Source organism: Crocodylus siamensis, chromosome 15 (genome assembly GCF_052110815.1).
Source record: "Crocodylus siamensis isolate JL-2025a chromosome 15, ASM5211081v1, whole genome shotgun sequence".
Lineage (NCBI taxonomy): Eukaryota > Metazoa > Chordata > Crocodylia > Crocodylidae > Crocodylus > Crocodylus siamensis.
This window is the reverse complement of record NC_143409.1, coordinates 52,066,585-52,079,943: the sequence shown is the minus strand read 5'-3', so window position 1 is coordinate 52,079,943 and position 13,359 is coordinate 52,066,585. Positions and strand designations below refer to the sequence as shown.

The 13,359-nt window shown below is 53.9% G+C and overlaps 1 protein-coding gene across 1 annotated transcript; it reads right to left on the bottom strand.

Moving 5' to 3' along the window:
* Nucleotides 1-783: 783 nt before the first annotated feature.
* PATE1 (prostate and testis expressed 1) lies at nt 784-7,648 on the bottom strand. The gene is made up of 3 exons (XM_090029866.1): nt 3,349-7,648; nt 1,929-2,048; nt 784-1,051 (listed from the first exon to the last, which is right to left on the bottom strand). The coding sequence occupies exons 1-3, from the start codon at nt 3,401-3,403 to the stop codon at nt 885-887; spliced, it is 342 nt and encodes a 113-aa protein (XP_089885992.1). The 5' UTR covers nt 3,404-7,648; the 3' UTR covers nt 784-884.
* Nucleotides 7,649-13,359: the final 5,711 nt, after the last annotated feature.

Below are 13,359 nucleotides of genomic sequence, written 5' to 3'. Positions count from 1 at the left end.
GGGAGGAGGGGGTGCAGTGTCTGGAGGGATGGGGGCGAATGCAGTGCGTAGGGCAGGGGCAGGCAATTATTTCGGGTAGATGGTGGCTTACCTAGTTCTTGCACGCTGCCCAGGGCCGGATGGGTAGCCCCGGCCCTTCACAGGTGCCCCGCCCTATGGTCATCATCTTGGGACGAATATCCCAGGGCCAGCACCAGTGGGGCCCAGAGCACGGCGCCGACTGGCAGGGGTCTGTGGAGCTGGGCAGGCCGCAGCAGCAGCAGCAAACGCTGCCCAGCGTGGCAAGCAGGGTGGCCGCAGCTACTTCCGCCCTGTGCAGCCCGAGCGGGCAAGCCCGGAGCCGGTGCGGGGCCGGGTTCCAAGCTGGTGCTGAGCATAAGGGAAAAGCGGCCCCTCGCCCGCCCCGGCCGGTGCCCCGTGCTGCAGCAGGGAGCTCCAGGCACGAGGCAGGGGAGGAGCTGCTTTTTCCCCACCCTGCACCACCTCCTTCCCTTCTCCCCCTACTAGTTTCCTGTTGGGGCTTCTGGCCATGGGGGTGGGGCCACGTGGACCCTGCCGTTGCAGGAGCCTGCTGAGGATTCCCCTGGGTCGTACTGCCCATTTTTGATACAGATAAATATTAATTTTCAAATACATTTTAGGGGCCCTGCAGGCTGGATAGAATAGCCTCATTGGCTGGATCTGGCCCATGGGCTGTATTTTGCCCACCCGTGGCCTATGGGGATGTGGGGGGATGGAGTGCCTGGGGGGTAGGGATCCTCCTTTCCTGCAAGAAAAGTCCCTGTGGAAAAAAGAGGGGGAGGCAGTGGCTGGGGGTTCTGCTGTAATTGGCCCCGGGGGGCTGTGGGGCAAGAGGTGGAAGATGCAGGGGGCCCAGTGCCTCCCTACTCAACCCTGGTGCCTGCAAGTTCAGTTTCGCCCTCATTGCAGTTGTCGTGGGTGGTGCAGCACTTGAACACCATGCGGCGCCCGCTGCTGAGGTCCCAGGTCCGGTCGCACTTCTCTTTGGACGGGGTGCAGCCCATTATCTTCAGCTGCACCTGGTTGTCTGCTTCTGGCCCCGAAGGAGAGAGGCAGGGCTGAGCTCTGGGCATGTGGCTGCCCTCTGCCACCCCCCTTCTCTGCTATGGGGCAAGCCTGAGGAGACAGGCAGGAGGTGGCATCCCTGGGGGATGGGGCCAGGGCAGGGAAGTGTGGCAGAGCTGGTTGGCTTTGGCCAGGAAAGCAGCACCTAGGGAGCCTGCGAAAGTGGCTGCGGTGGGACACAGCCCACCCTTTGGGCAGGATAGGACAGAACAAGGCAGGAGAAGCTGAGTAGGAGCAGCTGTGGGATTGCTATTTGCCTGTTCTTGGGGCCAAGATAAGATGAGGTATTGCCTGCTTAGCAGTGCTGGATTTAGGCACAAGCTAAGTAAGCTACAGCTTAGAGCCTCACATTATGAGGGGCCTCTAGATACGAAAAGAAAACACAGTAAAACCTCACAAATCTGGCGTGCTCAGGACTGAGCAAGTGCCAGAAATTTGAAAATGCCATTTTTTTAAAACTGGCACGGCAGCTGGTCATGGAGCTGGAGAGAGGTGGTGGGGTAGCGGTGGCTAGTCCCTGAGCACCAGCTGCATGCAGAGCAGAGGCGTGGGGTGCTTAATGGAGGCAGCAGCAGCTGTGTGCAAGCTTCCCCTGCTGCTTCTGGGCCAGTAATGCTTTGGGGCCTCTTAAATTTGACATCGTTTAGGGCCCCAGCATGTCATAATTGGGCCCTGGTTCTCAGCTACTGGGACCAGCATCAGCTGGTAGGTGAGATGATAATGTTGGGGAAACAAGGGAGGGGCTGTCACCCTTGGGTTCATTTGGCAGGCGAGGGGGAGAAGACCTGCAGGCAGAGCTACTGAGGGAAACAAGGATGGCAGTGGGACACCTGGGTCCTTACCGGAGAGGGTGAGGACGGACAGGCAGGCTCCGGAGGCTTGGGCCACACAGGTCTTCTCAGGAGGCATACAGGGCTTCCCAGGGAGCACAGAGCTGCAGAGCCGGCACTTCAGAGCATCAGCTAGAGGGAGAGGCATCAGATGAGTATCTGTCACACCATGGACACCACTGCCTGCCAGCCCCAAACCCCTGTGCTGGCAGAGGCGTACCAGGGCAGCTCTGCACTTGGGACAGCTCCAGGCTCCCAGGACAGAGTGGGTTGGTGACATGCGGATTGTGGCTGCGTGATTAGCTGCTGCTGCGGCAGTGACTCTTTGCACCACCGTCACATACAAAGGGATTGCCCTCTTCAGTTATGCTACTGCCCCTGGGATTTGCTTTGAGCATCATTCACCTCAGCCTCCCCTATTCCAGTCTGCCCTTGGCCTGAGAGCAGGAGGATGGTCTGGCAGATGACAAGCAGGAGGATAGGTGCTGACTTTTACTATTTGCTGTGGGGCCTAAGATGATGCCCACCGGGCAGCACAGCCAGATTAGAGCTGATCAGAGTCCATGGCAGGCGGCAGATACCAGCTGCCCACTGCAGGCTTGGGGCTCCCTGTCTTGCTGTCCTCCCCCTGGGAGCCCCGTGTCAGCTGCACCACTGTGGTGAAGCATCCCCTGCTGAGCTGGCAGCAGTGGGAAGCACCTGCTTCTACCCCCAGTGCACAAATCCAGGGGGGCACTTGCTCCCCCACGCTGCCCTCCCTGGGAATGAGCACAGCAGCAGGGAGCCCCCCACACCACAGCCGCCTGGATGAGCTGCCCCATGCCCTAGCCTCAGACCCCATGCACCTCCCTGCCTTGGGCAGTGCCCCCAGCCCCTACCCCACTCCCTCCTTTACCATGCAGTCCTTAATCTGTCCCTCCCCGCTGTAGACTTACCAGCAGGCAACTGGGGGAGCTGCTCTCCACCACTGCCTAGGGCTGTATTCCTGGCCATGTACACACGTGCATGTGGTGCCCCCTGCGTCCCACTCCCCGCAGCCCCTTGCAGACTGGAACTGTCAGCCTGCAAGGGGAAACCTATTGTTTCCCATGTTTTTCCCCAGTGAATGAAAAAGCTGCATCCCAGCATGGTACTGGAAATCCAGGACAAATGCTGTCCTGGAAGCATGCAGCCTGGGGTCGGGACTTACTGTTCCCATTTCAGGACTGTCCCACCAATTAGGGATGGGTGGTCACCCTACCCTCTTCCTGAGGGGCCCAGAGCCCTTGGGCCCCTATTTACTCAGCACCTACGAGAAGGACGTAAACTGGGGATCAGAGCTCCTGGACCTTATGCTCCACTTCGGAAGCTCTGCCTTCCACTCCCTGCCTCAAAAGCAGGACAAGCCCTGTGTGTTTCATCTCCAAGTACAGCTCCTGTGGGTGGGACTTACCTACAACCAAGAAATAGAACAGAGCACAGGCAGTGAGGAGCAGGGCTCGGGCCATGCTGGGCTTCTCTGGGTCACAGGCAGGCGCTGGGGCAGGGTAGAAGACAGCTTCCAGCAGGTAGAAACTGCAGTCTGAAGTGAAAGGGGAGGGAGAGTCATGGACCAGCTTTATCCTCCCAGAATTCCCTGGGAGTTGGCACCCACAGGTAACTTCTTGGGAATGTGGGTGGACAGAGGTGACTGAACAGAGACTGAGCAAGAGCTGCCCACGCAGAGAACAGTTCCTGCCTAGAAGGGATCCCCCCCAGGCATGGAGTCAGTACTGTGGGGTGGGAGTCAAGACACTTGGGCTCCATGCCCAACTCTGACAAAAAGCATGAGCTCCAGGAGATCAGAGCTGAAGGCCTGGGGGCAGGACTCCTGGTTTCTGTCCTTGGCTTTGGGAGGGGAGTAAGGCCTAAAGTCAAGACAGATTTGTTCCAGTTAGAATAGGAACCTAGGAGGGAGGTCCAGTAATGGTTCTCACCCTCTTGTGGGGAAAATGACAATTCTGCCTTGTCCCGTGAGGGAGGCACAATGTGGGGCTTCCCTCTCCCCAGGGCTGTCATCAAATTTACAACCTATGGCTCATTCATTTGGGACTAAGGCAGCCTGTCCCATTTGCTCTTAGCAGTATGGAGTCTGTGACAACAGAGCAGGCCTGAAGGTAGCCAGCATGGGGTAGTGGCACATACCACCAGAAAAACATCAGTATGAGTTTCTGTAGCATTGTTCCATACAAGATGGAAGAGGCCTTGCTTTGCTGTGTGCTCACCATGGCTCTACCCTTCTATACATCTGTCCACTAGCCAGACATGTTGTGCCCACCCAGGGCACAGCTGGGTTCAGGACTCATCTGGACACCAGCAAAGATTCTGCTTCTCTGAGCTGGCTGGATCTCCTTGCTGCATCAGTTGTGGAGAACATGCTTTGAAATGCTATGTTAAGTAAATAACCTCTGTGTGGATCTGCGTCCTGTGAGGGATGGGACTATTGCTGTGTTTGAACAGAACAAGGTTGAGATGGCCTGTGAGGAACAGGTGCCTATTGGTGGTAATGGTGGGTGATCATCATAGTCAGGAGCCCAACGCCTGGTGACATTGTGGGTATAGAGCTGATGTATTTGTTCAGTTAACCAGCTGGGGTGCTTTCTCTGCAGTCCAGGCTTTATACTTCCCTGTAGGGCAGGTGTAAGTGGCTCCAGGTCAGTGTAGTGCAAAGCCACAGTGTGGGTGATAGGCACATGAGAAGCATTGTTCCCAGAGGGCAGTGGAAGTTGTGTGAGCCCTGGGGCATGCAGCACCTCTGCATTTTTGGTCAGGTCCAGCTTCCATTTCTCCAGAACCAAAATCTGTCAGGACTTATGCAGGACTTATTCAACTGAACCTACATACCCCACAAGGACTCTCCATTTCCTGTGCAGGTGGACTCAATACAATCCCCTTTCAGCAACCCCATCCACCCACACAAAATGGCTGTCGGTCCTTCCTGACAAAGACCTTGACAGTAATGCAAGGTTTGGAGCTGAGGCTCTGGCAGCTCATTTGGAGAGGACAAAGCCACTCTGGATCAGGGCAGCTGCAGAGGAACCAGTGGATGGACAACCATTGCTCCAGTTCTGGATCCTGCAGTCGCTTACTGACACAGCCATCCCCTAAGCATGGACCCACTGGAATACCGTAAGCGCCACCCGCCTCCCGGCCTTGCCAAGGGCAACCTCCTCTTTTTGCCTTTGGAAAGACTGAGGGGTTCGATGGGGCAGAGGGAGTGGGAGTTATATCCTGAGCTCTGGGACAGGAGTTGAGTCCATAGAGGCAGAACAGGGGTGTCTGGGAGGTGGGACTTGATCTTGAGGGACGGTGGAGTCTAGTGTCTTTAGAGCAGAGAGTTGGCACTCTGGAGTCCTGGGTTTTGTTTCTAAGCTGTGTTAATCATGAAATAGGTTTTCTGTACTTAGCCTCACACTGTTAGCTGTAAACACTCCTGCTACAAACAGGCGTTGGTGGAACCTGATCAGCTGCTCCATGATACTCTGTGGCACAGCTGATCACGCTCCATGGACGTCTATACAGTATATGTCCCTGGTTGCCTTGCCTGCCCTGACTTATAGTTTCATAGTTTCTAGGGTCGGAAGGGACCTGAGCAGATCATCTAGTCCGACCCCCTGCCATGGCAGGAAAGAGTACTGGGGTCAAACGACCCCAGCAAGGTGTTCATCTAACCTCCTCTTAAAAACCCCCAGGGTAGGAGCCTGCACCACTTCTCTTGGAAGCTTGGACTTGGGGCATGTCTGCAAACAAGGTAAAACCCCACCACCTCCCATGTCGGGGAGGTGGCCCCTGGGGAGTTCCTCACTCTGCACTAGCACCGTGCATGCAGGGAAATCCTTCTGCAAGGTGTTTCTCCATGTGTGTCTGCAAGTGCTGGGGGTGGGGGGCTAGGACTTTCACAGGGCCCCCCCCTTCCATGTTTGCAGACATGTGTAGAGAAATCCCTTTCCAAGGGATTTTCTCATGTGCATCAGCAAGCACTGAAGCAAAGGGAGCGCCCCCTCCATGTTTCCAGCTCCACGTTTCAACCTGCACAAGTTGTCCCACCATAAGCCACAGACACGGGCTACAATAGTTTCATAGTAGCTAGAGTCGGAAGGGACCTAGGTAGATCATCTAGTCCGACCCCCTGCCTTGGCAGGAAAGAGCACCGGGGTCAGATGACCCCGGCAAGGTGCTCATCTAACTTCCTTTTAAAAATCCCCAGGCTAGGAGCCTGCACCACTTCCCCTGGAAGCCGGTTCCAGGCCCTAGCCGCCCTGACTGTGAAGTAGCGCCTCCTAATATCTAATCTAAACTTACCCTCTGCCAGCTTGTGACCGTTATTCCTGGTCACTCCTGGCAGCGCACGGGGGAACAGGGACTCCCCCAATACCTGCTGATCCCCCCTGACCAGTTTGTAGCAGGCCACAAGGTCCCCCCTTAACCTTCTCTTGTGGAGGCTAAACAGGTTCAGGTCCCGAAGCCTCTCCTCATAAGGCCTGCCCTGCTGACCCCTGATCATACGAGTGGCCCTCCTCTGAACTCTTTCCATATCGTCCACGTCCCTCTTGAAGTGCGGCGCCCAGAACTGGACGCAGTACTCCAGCTGCGGCCTGACCAGTGCCGCATAGAGGGGGAGGATCACCTCCCTGGACCTGCTCGAGATGCAGTAGCCCAAGGTGGCCCAATTTATTACTACCTGTTGCAACCACAAACCTGAGCTTTTGTGCTGCAACAAGATATGGGCCTCTGTTTTCTTTCATTTTACATCATCAAACAAAGGTGAAGCCTGTTTCTGCCCCCTGTTCTCTTTTGGAACTGAACCAAAGGAGCTTGTTTCTAAGGCCGGGCTCTTTATTCCCATATTAATGGGCTCTGTGTGATCCTTTCCTGAGATTGTTTGAAAGCCTCCTTCCTCAAGGAGCAAGGCGGCAGTCTCAGTGGGCTGATGAGCACTGACCCATGACATGTTAAAGGATGCTGTGCTGGAGATGGCATATTAAAGGACGCTGTATGTGGAGATGACATGGGCTTGTGAGCACTAACCCATGACCTGTTAAAGGATGCTGTGCTGGAGATGTAGACCCCAACTGCATCTGACTCACCACTGACTCTATACTGGTTGTATGCTAAGCCTGGCAAAGGAACCCAGGAGTCCTGTCTCCCAACCCCTGCCCCATTTCCCACCCTGGAACTAGATCCCATTCCCATGTTAGAGTTGAGGATGAAACCCACAGTCCTGGCCCCACTGCTCACTTTGTGCCTGGAGATCTCCTCTGGGTAGGGAGTGCTCTGTGTAAGCACCCATTGCTCAATCTCTTCGCTCAGCCACCTACGTCCGCTAGGCCCGTGCGAGTAGGCAGCTCTTTGATCCGGCTTCGGATCCGGCCGCTTCAGATGCCAGGGATCCGATCCGGAGCTCCAGATTGGTTTCCCACTTCAATCTGGCTGAAGCGGCTCCAAAGCTTTGGAGCCGCCTCGGAGATCCGGCCACAGGGTAAAATGGGCAATCAATGAAATGTTTATAACTTTGTTGTTTTTTGTATGATTTTGGATGTAACTTCTAGGGATGGCAGCCTCTACTGAGAGCATGAAGCCTGCCAAGGTTCAAGAAGATTGGTGCAGGGGTTTGGGGGGAACTGCACCCCAAAGTCTTGAAAGCAAAACTCATGTCATGTGTGTGTGTTACACCACGGGGGGGGTTGGGGGGAGAGATGAAAACTGCAGGGGTGGTGGTCCCTGGTGAGGCCACAAATCCTGCCAAGTTTCAAGATGATAGGTGCAGGGTTTTGGGGGGAACTGCACCTCAAGCTGCTGACAGGCAAAACTTGTGACATAGATGTCCCTGTGTGTGTTAAGGCGCAGCGGGTTGAAAACTGCAGGGGTGATGGCCCTCTAGACTGGGTCTGGCCTTTGGACTCTGTCTCAGTGGGCTAAAGGGGGGATGGTAGGTCTAGGGCAGTGTCCATTCCTCCATGTTCTTGCCTAGGCAGATGCACTGAAGGTCTTGCTGTGATAGTAAGATCTTGGTGTGATGATTGCATGGACCTCTTGTGCATACACCCTGATCTAGAGGGTTGACAGTTGCCAAGATATCCAGGCCTAATCAAGGTCTCATCAAACTGGTCGTCTGTTTTTAGCCTAGGAGTTATGGATCCCCACCGTCCCCCACTTTAACCCACAGGACCCTATCCTCTTCCCAGGGAGGAGGAGACAACACAGGCGGTCCGGCGCCCAGCCTGCTGCTCTAATTCAGCTGACTTCCCAGTGCTGGAGATTGAACCCAGTAACTGCTTCATTTGGAAGAAACAATGCACCATCTTTTTTTTTTTGGTGAGGGTGGGGAGGAGGGCAAGTGTAGACAACACGGGCATTGATTTAGAGCACCTGAAAATGTTAACGTGCTTTTGTTTGCACAACGCATCGTTTGTTGTTCACACGAATGGCGCTTTTGAGCCCGTTCAGCCTTGTGTGTCATTCCCCGCAGATTTCAGTAGAGGGAGTCAAATACCAATTGACACCCTAGAATGTCTTTGGTAATGTATTACAGCAGGAGGCGCATGTGAGCCACCCGGGCTCCCCAGACCCCACCCCCAGACTCTCACTGGGCAGTCCTGACTCTCACTGGGAGTCTCCCCCGGGCATGGTCACCCCAAAATCCTTGTCACTTGCATCCACTGTGCTCGGTTAGTCTGGTCTCTCTCCATCACTACACAATCCCAAAGACAAGCCATGTGAATCCTCCCCTCCCATTCCGTTCCCTTCCCATCCCACCACGTTACAAATATGTGTGTGTGGTTTTTTTCATTTACTGTAGCTGCTATGATAACTGCTATGATCTAAGAAAGCGGGTGGGTGGGTGTTTGTCGCCACCCGGTTGGTTGGCGATTGCTATCCATGTTGGTGGTGGCGAGCTCTTCTGGCTTTTTTTTTGGACTATATTTCCCAGCATTTGCGAGCTCATTGGTCTTTCTATGGTTTCCAGTGGGGGCTCCCATTGGAAACCTCCCGTTCCCGGCCCGGGTACACCGTCCATCTGTTTGTGTAGTGCCACATACGGGTTTTGGAGGCATGTTGTGAATTGTTTTATACATGTTTTTGGACTGTTTTCCAAAATGTGGGTGGCTCTTCGGCTTGGTCTTCCATCTGCCTAGCCTGCCAAGAGCTATAATGTAGTTATCCTTCCTTCCCACCATGAGTGTGGCAGGGGGAAGGCTCATTCAGATGCGGGTGATGGTGCGTAATACCCCCCTCTCCCAAATCACTCACAGTCTGGAAGCAGCAAACCCCTAGCCCAGTTCAGATTTCCTCCTCCTCCCCTTGACCGTCCTCCCTTCTGCTCCCCGTCAGCAACACCACATGCCTGTGTAGACAGATACAGATTTAAAGTGTGAAAAAATGAACGTATGTTACAACAAAGCGCTAGGTGTTGTTGTCAGCAGTATATCTTGCCAGACAACCACGCACAAGGGCCGCCTGACCAGCCTCTCCTTGAGGATATCTCCTTGGTCCTGTTCTGCAGCTGCTGCCACATTGTTGTCTTGCCACTGCCTGTTGCGCTTCTTCCTACGAGCCCTTGAAAACCTCTCCGCAGCTCTCACAGATATTGTGCAGCGCGCAGGCTGCCACAATAAAGGCCATTATATTTTCTTGCTCCACCTTGCACTGGCACGTAAGCACCCTCCATCATCCTTTCAGTCAGCCAAACGCACGCTCCATGGCCATCTTGCATCCACTGAGGCAGTAGTTAAAAGCCAGCTTCTGTGGGTCAGTCACACTCCCTCCATAAGCCTTCATGAGCCAGGGCTTTCGGGGGTAGGCAGCATCTACTAATATCACTGGGGGAACAGTGACACCGCGGATCACTGTCTGCTCCACGCTGGTGCGTAGTGTCCTTTCTCCACAAGGGAAGGCAGAGGGAAGTTTCTGAACATATGCACATCATGCATGCTGCTGGTCCACCTGGTATAAATGTTCGTGAACCAGCCCCAGTGGTCCACCGTAGCTTGCAAGATCATGGAGGAAGATCCTTTCCTGTTTGTGTATGTCCCCCCCATCCCCTTAGGGCACAGCACTGGGATGTGAGTGCTGTCTAAAGCCCCCACGCAGTTCGGGAACCCCATCTCATTAAAGCCATTTATGACTTGCTGTGGATTCACCAGGCAGATGATTTTGTTTGCAGCGATCTCCTTAAGCTCACAAGTTGCCAGCCTGACCGTGCAGGCAGCCATGCCGAACTGGTTGGCAATGTAGCAGAGGCTGGGTGGGCTGCTTAGTTCATGATGGCCATTGCAACCCTCTTATCTGGTGGGATGGCCCGATGCATGTTAGTGTCCTGCCTCACGATGTGGGGCCCCAGCGTGGAGACAATATGGTAGAAGGTCTCCCTTTTTGTTCAGAACATCTCCAGCCACTGCTGGTCGTTCCACGTGGTCAGGATCATTCGCTCCCACCAGTGCAAGCTGCTCTCGTGGGCCCACACCATGCAGATTCTCGTCCTCCTCTGGTTTCTCAACAGAGCCCAGTCAGATTCCACTTCTTCACTTTCTTCTTTCTATTCCAAGTCCTCTGGGTACCTGTATCATCTTCTTATTGTCATTAATGCTATTAAAGCAGGAACACCGTCCGCCATTGAACACTGTAGCACATTGCCTATTCTTCTCAAGCGTTCCAGCAATAATCGCCAGGTAAACAGCTTTTTCAGAAGCAGTACTGCCACCTCCTCCTCCTCCATGTCCTCTTCCTGCTCCATGTCCTCCCATCATCACGTATTTCATCCTCATTCTCCATTTTGCCTCTCTCCATCAGTAGCAGCTTCTCACTCATCTGCACCAAGCAAGGGGTAGGCACTGCAGGGTCTGGTGTGGTCTGGAGCTCGGCGTAGCTGCTTTTTCAACACTTTACTCCAGCACCCCAGGGCACTGGGTTTTTTGTACATCCTTTCCTCCTGAGCTTAGCAGGCGTTCTGGTGTAATCAAGTTTGCAAACAAAAAATGTTTTGCCTACTCCTCTCCTGGTAATGTGTAGTAGGCTACTCAAAACTTTTGCCCCTTTGGGGAAAACAGGCTATGCTTCTGTAATTAAATGATTTTCCACAAGCAGGCAGGTAGACATTCCAGGCCATTGAGCAGCCATCCCAACGTACAATGGCCTTATTTACCCCATCACCAGGTCTTTTCTGTTGATAATTGGGTGCTTCATCACCTTTGGGTGTTTTGACACTCAGAGGTAATGACTTCAAGAATCCTTGGAATTTTCCCAGACCCTCATGCAAGCACAGCCTGAGTATAACGGCACCCCCCAAAAATCTGCTAGCCCCGTTTCACAGATTGCTTGGGCTGTTGACCACAAGCTGCTTCATCCTGTTGCAGAAAGTCAAGGCCAACAGTATGGAGCTGATGGCCCAGGAGGATACCTTCGACGCCTGTGGACGCAACTGGACCCAGGAGAAAATGGAGGACTTAATTGACTTTTGGTTGGAGGAAAGGATCATAGACAGGCTGGAAAGTAGGAGGAATAAGCCTGTTTATGTTGAGATTGCAAAAGGCATGCAGGTGCGAGGGCACAATCATGACTGGACCCAGGTCTACTGCAAGATCAAGTCCCTGAGATCAGCATTTTATGGAGCCAAAGATGCGAACTCTCATTCTGGGGCAGGTGGCACAATTGCCCCCATTCTATGACAAGCTGTCCGTCATTCTCTCCAAGGATGCAGGTGACACCCTGGGGACTTTCAGTACCAGAGTTGGGCTGGAGGAGGAGGTGGCAGCGGCAGCCCCTTTTGGGGGTGAAACCATGAGCATGTCTCAGCTGTGCGGAGATTACTCCCTGCTCCCTGTTGACCATGAGCAGTGGGAAGCACCGTCGGTCACCTTACACTTGGTGCTGCTGAGCCCCTCTGCTCCATGGAGTAGCACAGATGATGAAGCAGAGGAGATGGAAGAAACCCATGTGACAGCTGCATCACCTACTGTTACCGAGACCCAAGAACGTGCAGGACGTGGTAAGTCGCTTATAATGTGCCTCTCGTCACTTCCAGGCAATGCCTGGATTTGTGCTGGTTGGGTTTGGGGGGCCCCCCAGAGGGAGGGGGAGAAATTCATGCGTTGCTGTAGGGGGATTGCCATGCTCTTTCGGTGCATGACAGGTTCGATAGCTCGTAATGTAACACAGATGCCAAACAAATTATTTGCTTTAATTAATTTTTTGCAGCTAGCACAGGCAGTGGCAGCCATGGACCAGTTTCCGGAGTGAATACTTGTAGGTTTGGGGCAGTACAAGTGGTGCCCCACTGTTGCGGGGTCTGTTTCCACGCCGGCTGACATTTGGTGCACTGCATGGTGGGGGGGGTGTACTTTCCTCCTCTTGTGGGGAAGGCAACCATTGCTTTTTTCTTTGTTTATCAGCCACCACAACCCATGGCCACCTGGAACGGCGCCCCACTCACACTACAGCAGAGCATTGCGGAGATTTTCACAGCAAGCAGAAACAGTCCCGCGAAGGCGCGCGCGAGGTTTTGGCAGAGTCCTCAGCAGAACGCGCAGATGTCTGGCAGGACGAACTCCGTGAGTCACGGCGTAAGGAGGATGTCATCCTCAAGCAAGTGCAAGATACCACACAGCATTTGAAAGACATGGTTGACAAGTCCCGTGTTGAATTACAGAGGTCACCGGGCACCTTCAATGATGCCTTTCAGAGTGTGCAGAAGTACCTAAATAAACAGATACCGCACCCAAAAGGGAAAAGTCAAAAAAAAAAAAAGTCCACCCATCTTGCCTGTGTGCGAGACAAGTGGACAATTACAGCGAAGCCTGTTCCCCCTAACTCAGTGGGGTCACAGGAGGGCTGTATAACTGCGAGCAGGGCCAGGAGGGTGTCACTGCATTTCAGGGAGATGGGGCGGTTCAGGGTCATGATGGGTTGAAGGCAAAGAAGCACAAGTAACTGCTTATAATAGTGTGTTGCAAACAATAAAACCTCATGGTTTTCAGGCTTCCCGTGTCTGCCTCCATGCCCACCCTTACACTGCTTGGTTGGGAAGGTGGACGTAGTTCATTGTTTGGGTTCATGTCTCTGTTTGTTTTTCCTGCCACTTGCTGCATGGAGCCGGGGCGGGGAGGGGTTGGCAATCTCTCTTGCACAGGTACACAGGGGGGCTCCAGAGGTAAACAGGGGGGCTGCCTGGGTGGCTCACAACACACAAGTGCTGGCCTGCAAACAAGCATTTTGCAAAGGCTGGTGTGTCACGCCCCCCCCCCAGCAGCCTGGCTTGCTTTTTTGCAAGCCACCACTTTGCAAGGTCACCCATAGGGGCTCACACCTTCCCCGGCTCTTTGGCTCACCCTTCATGACCCTTCCTTGCATTTTCCCTAGATGGAAACTTTGAAAATGAGCTTTTTCAAGATTATTTTTGCGCTCTTTTCCAGCCAGGTGCCAGGCACTG

Coding starts and splice junctions, on each gene's coding strand:
- PATE1 (XM_090029866.1), bottom strand. CDS start 3,403: ATGGCCCGAGCCCTGCTCCTCACTGCCTGTGCTCTGTTCTATTTCTTG. Junction 2,049..3,348: donor GTTCTATTTCTTGGTTGTAG/GTAAGTCCCACC, acceptor CTCTCCCTCTAG/CTGATGCTCTGAAGTGCCGG. Junction 1,052..1,928: donor GTCCGTCCTCACCCTCTCCG/GTAAGGACCCAG, acceptor CGGGGCCAGAAG/CAGACAACCAGGTGCAGCTG.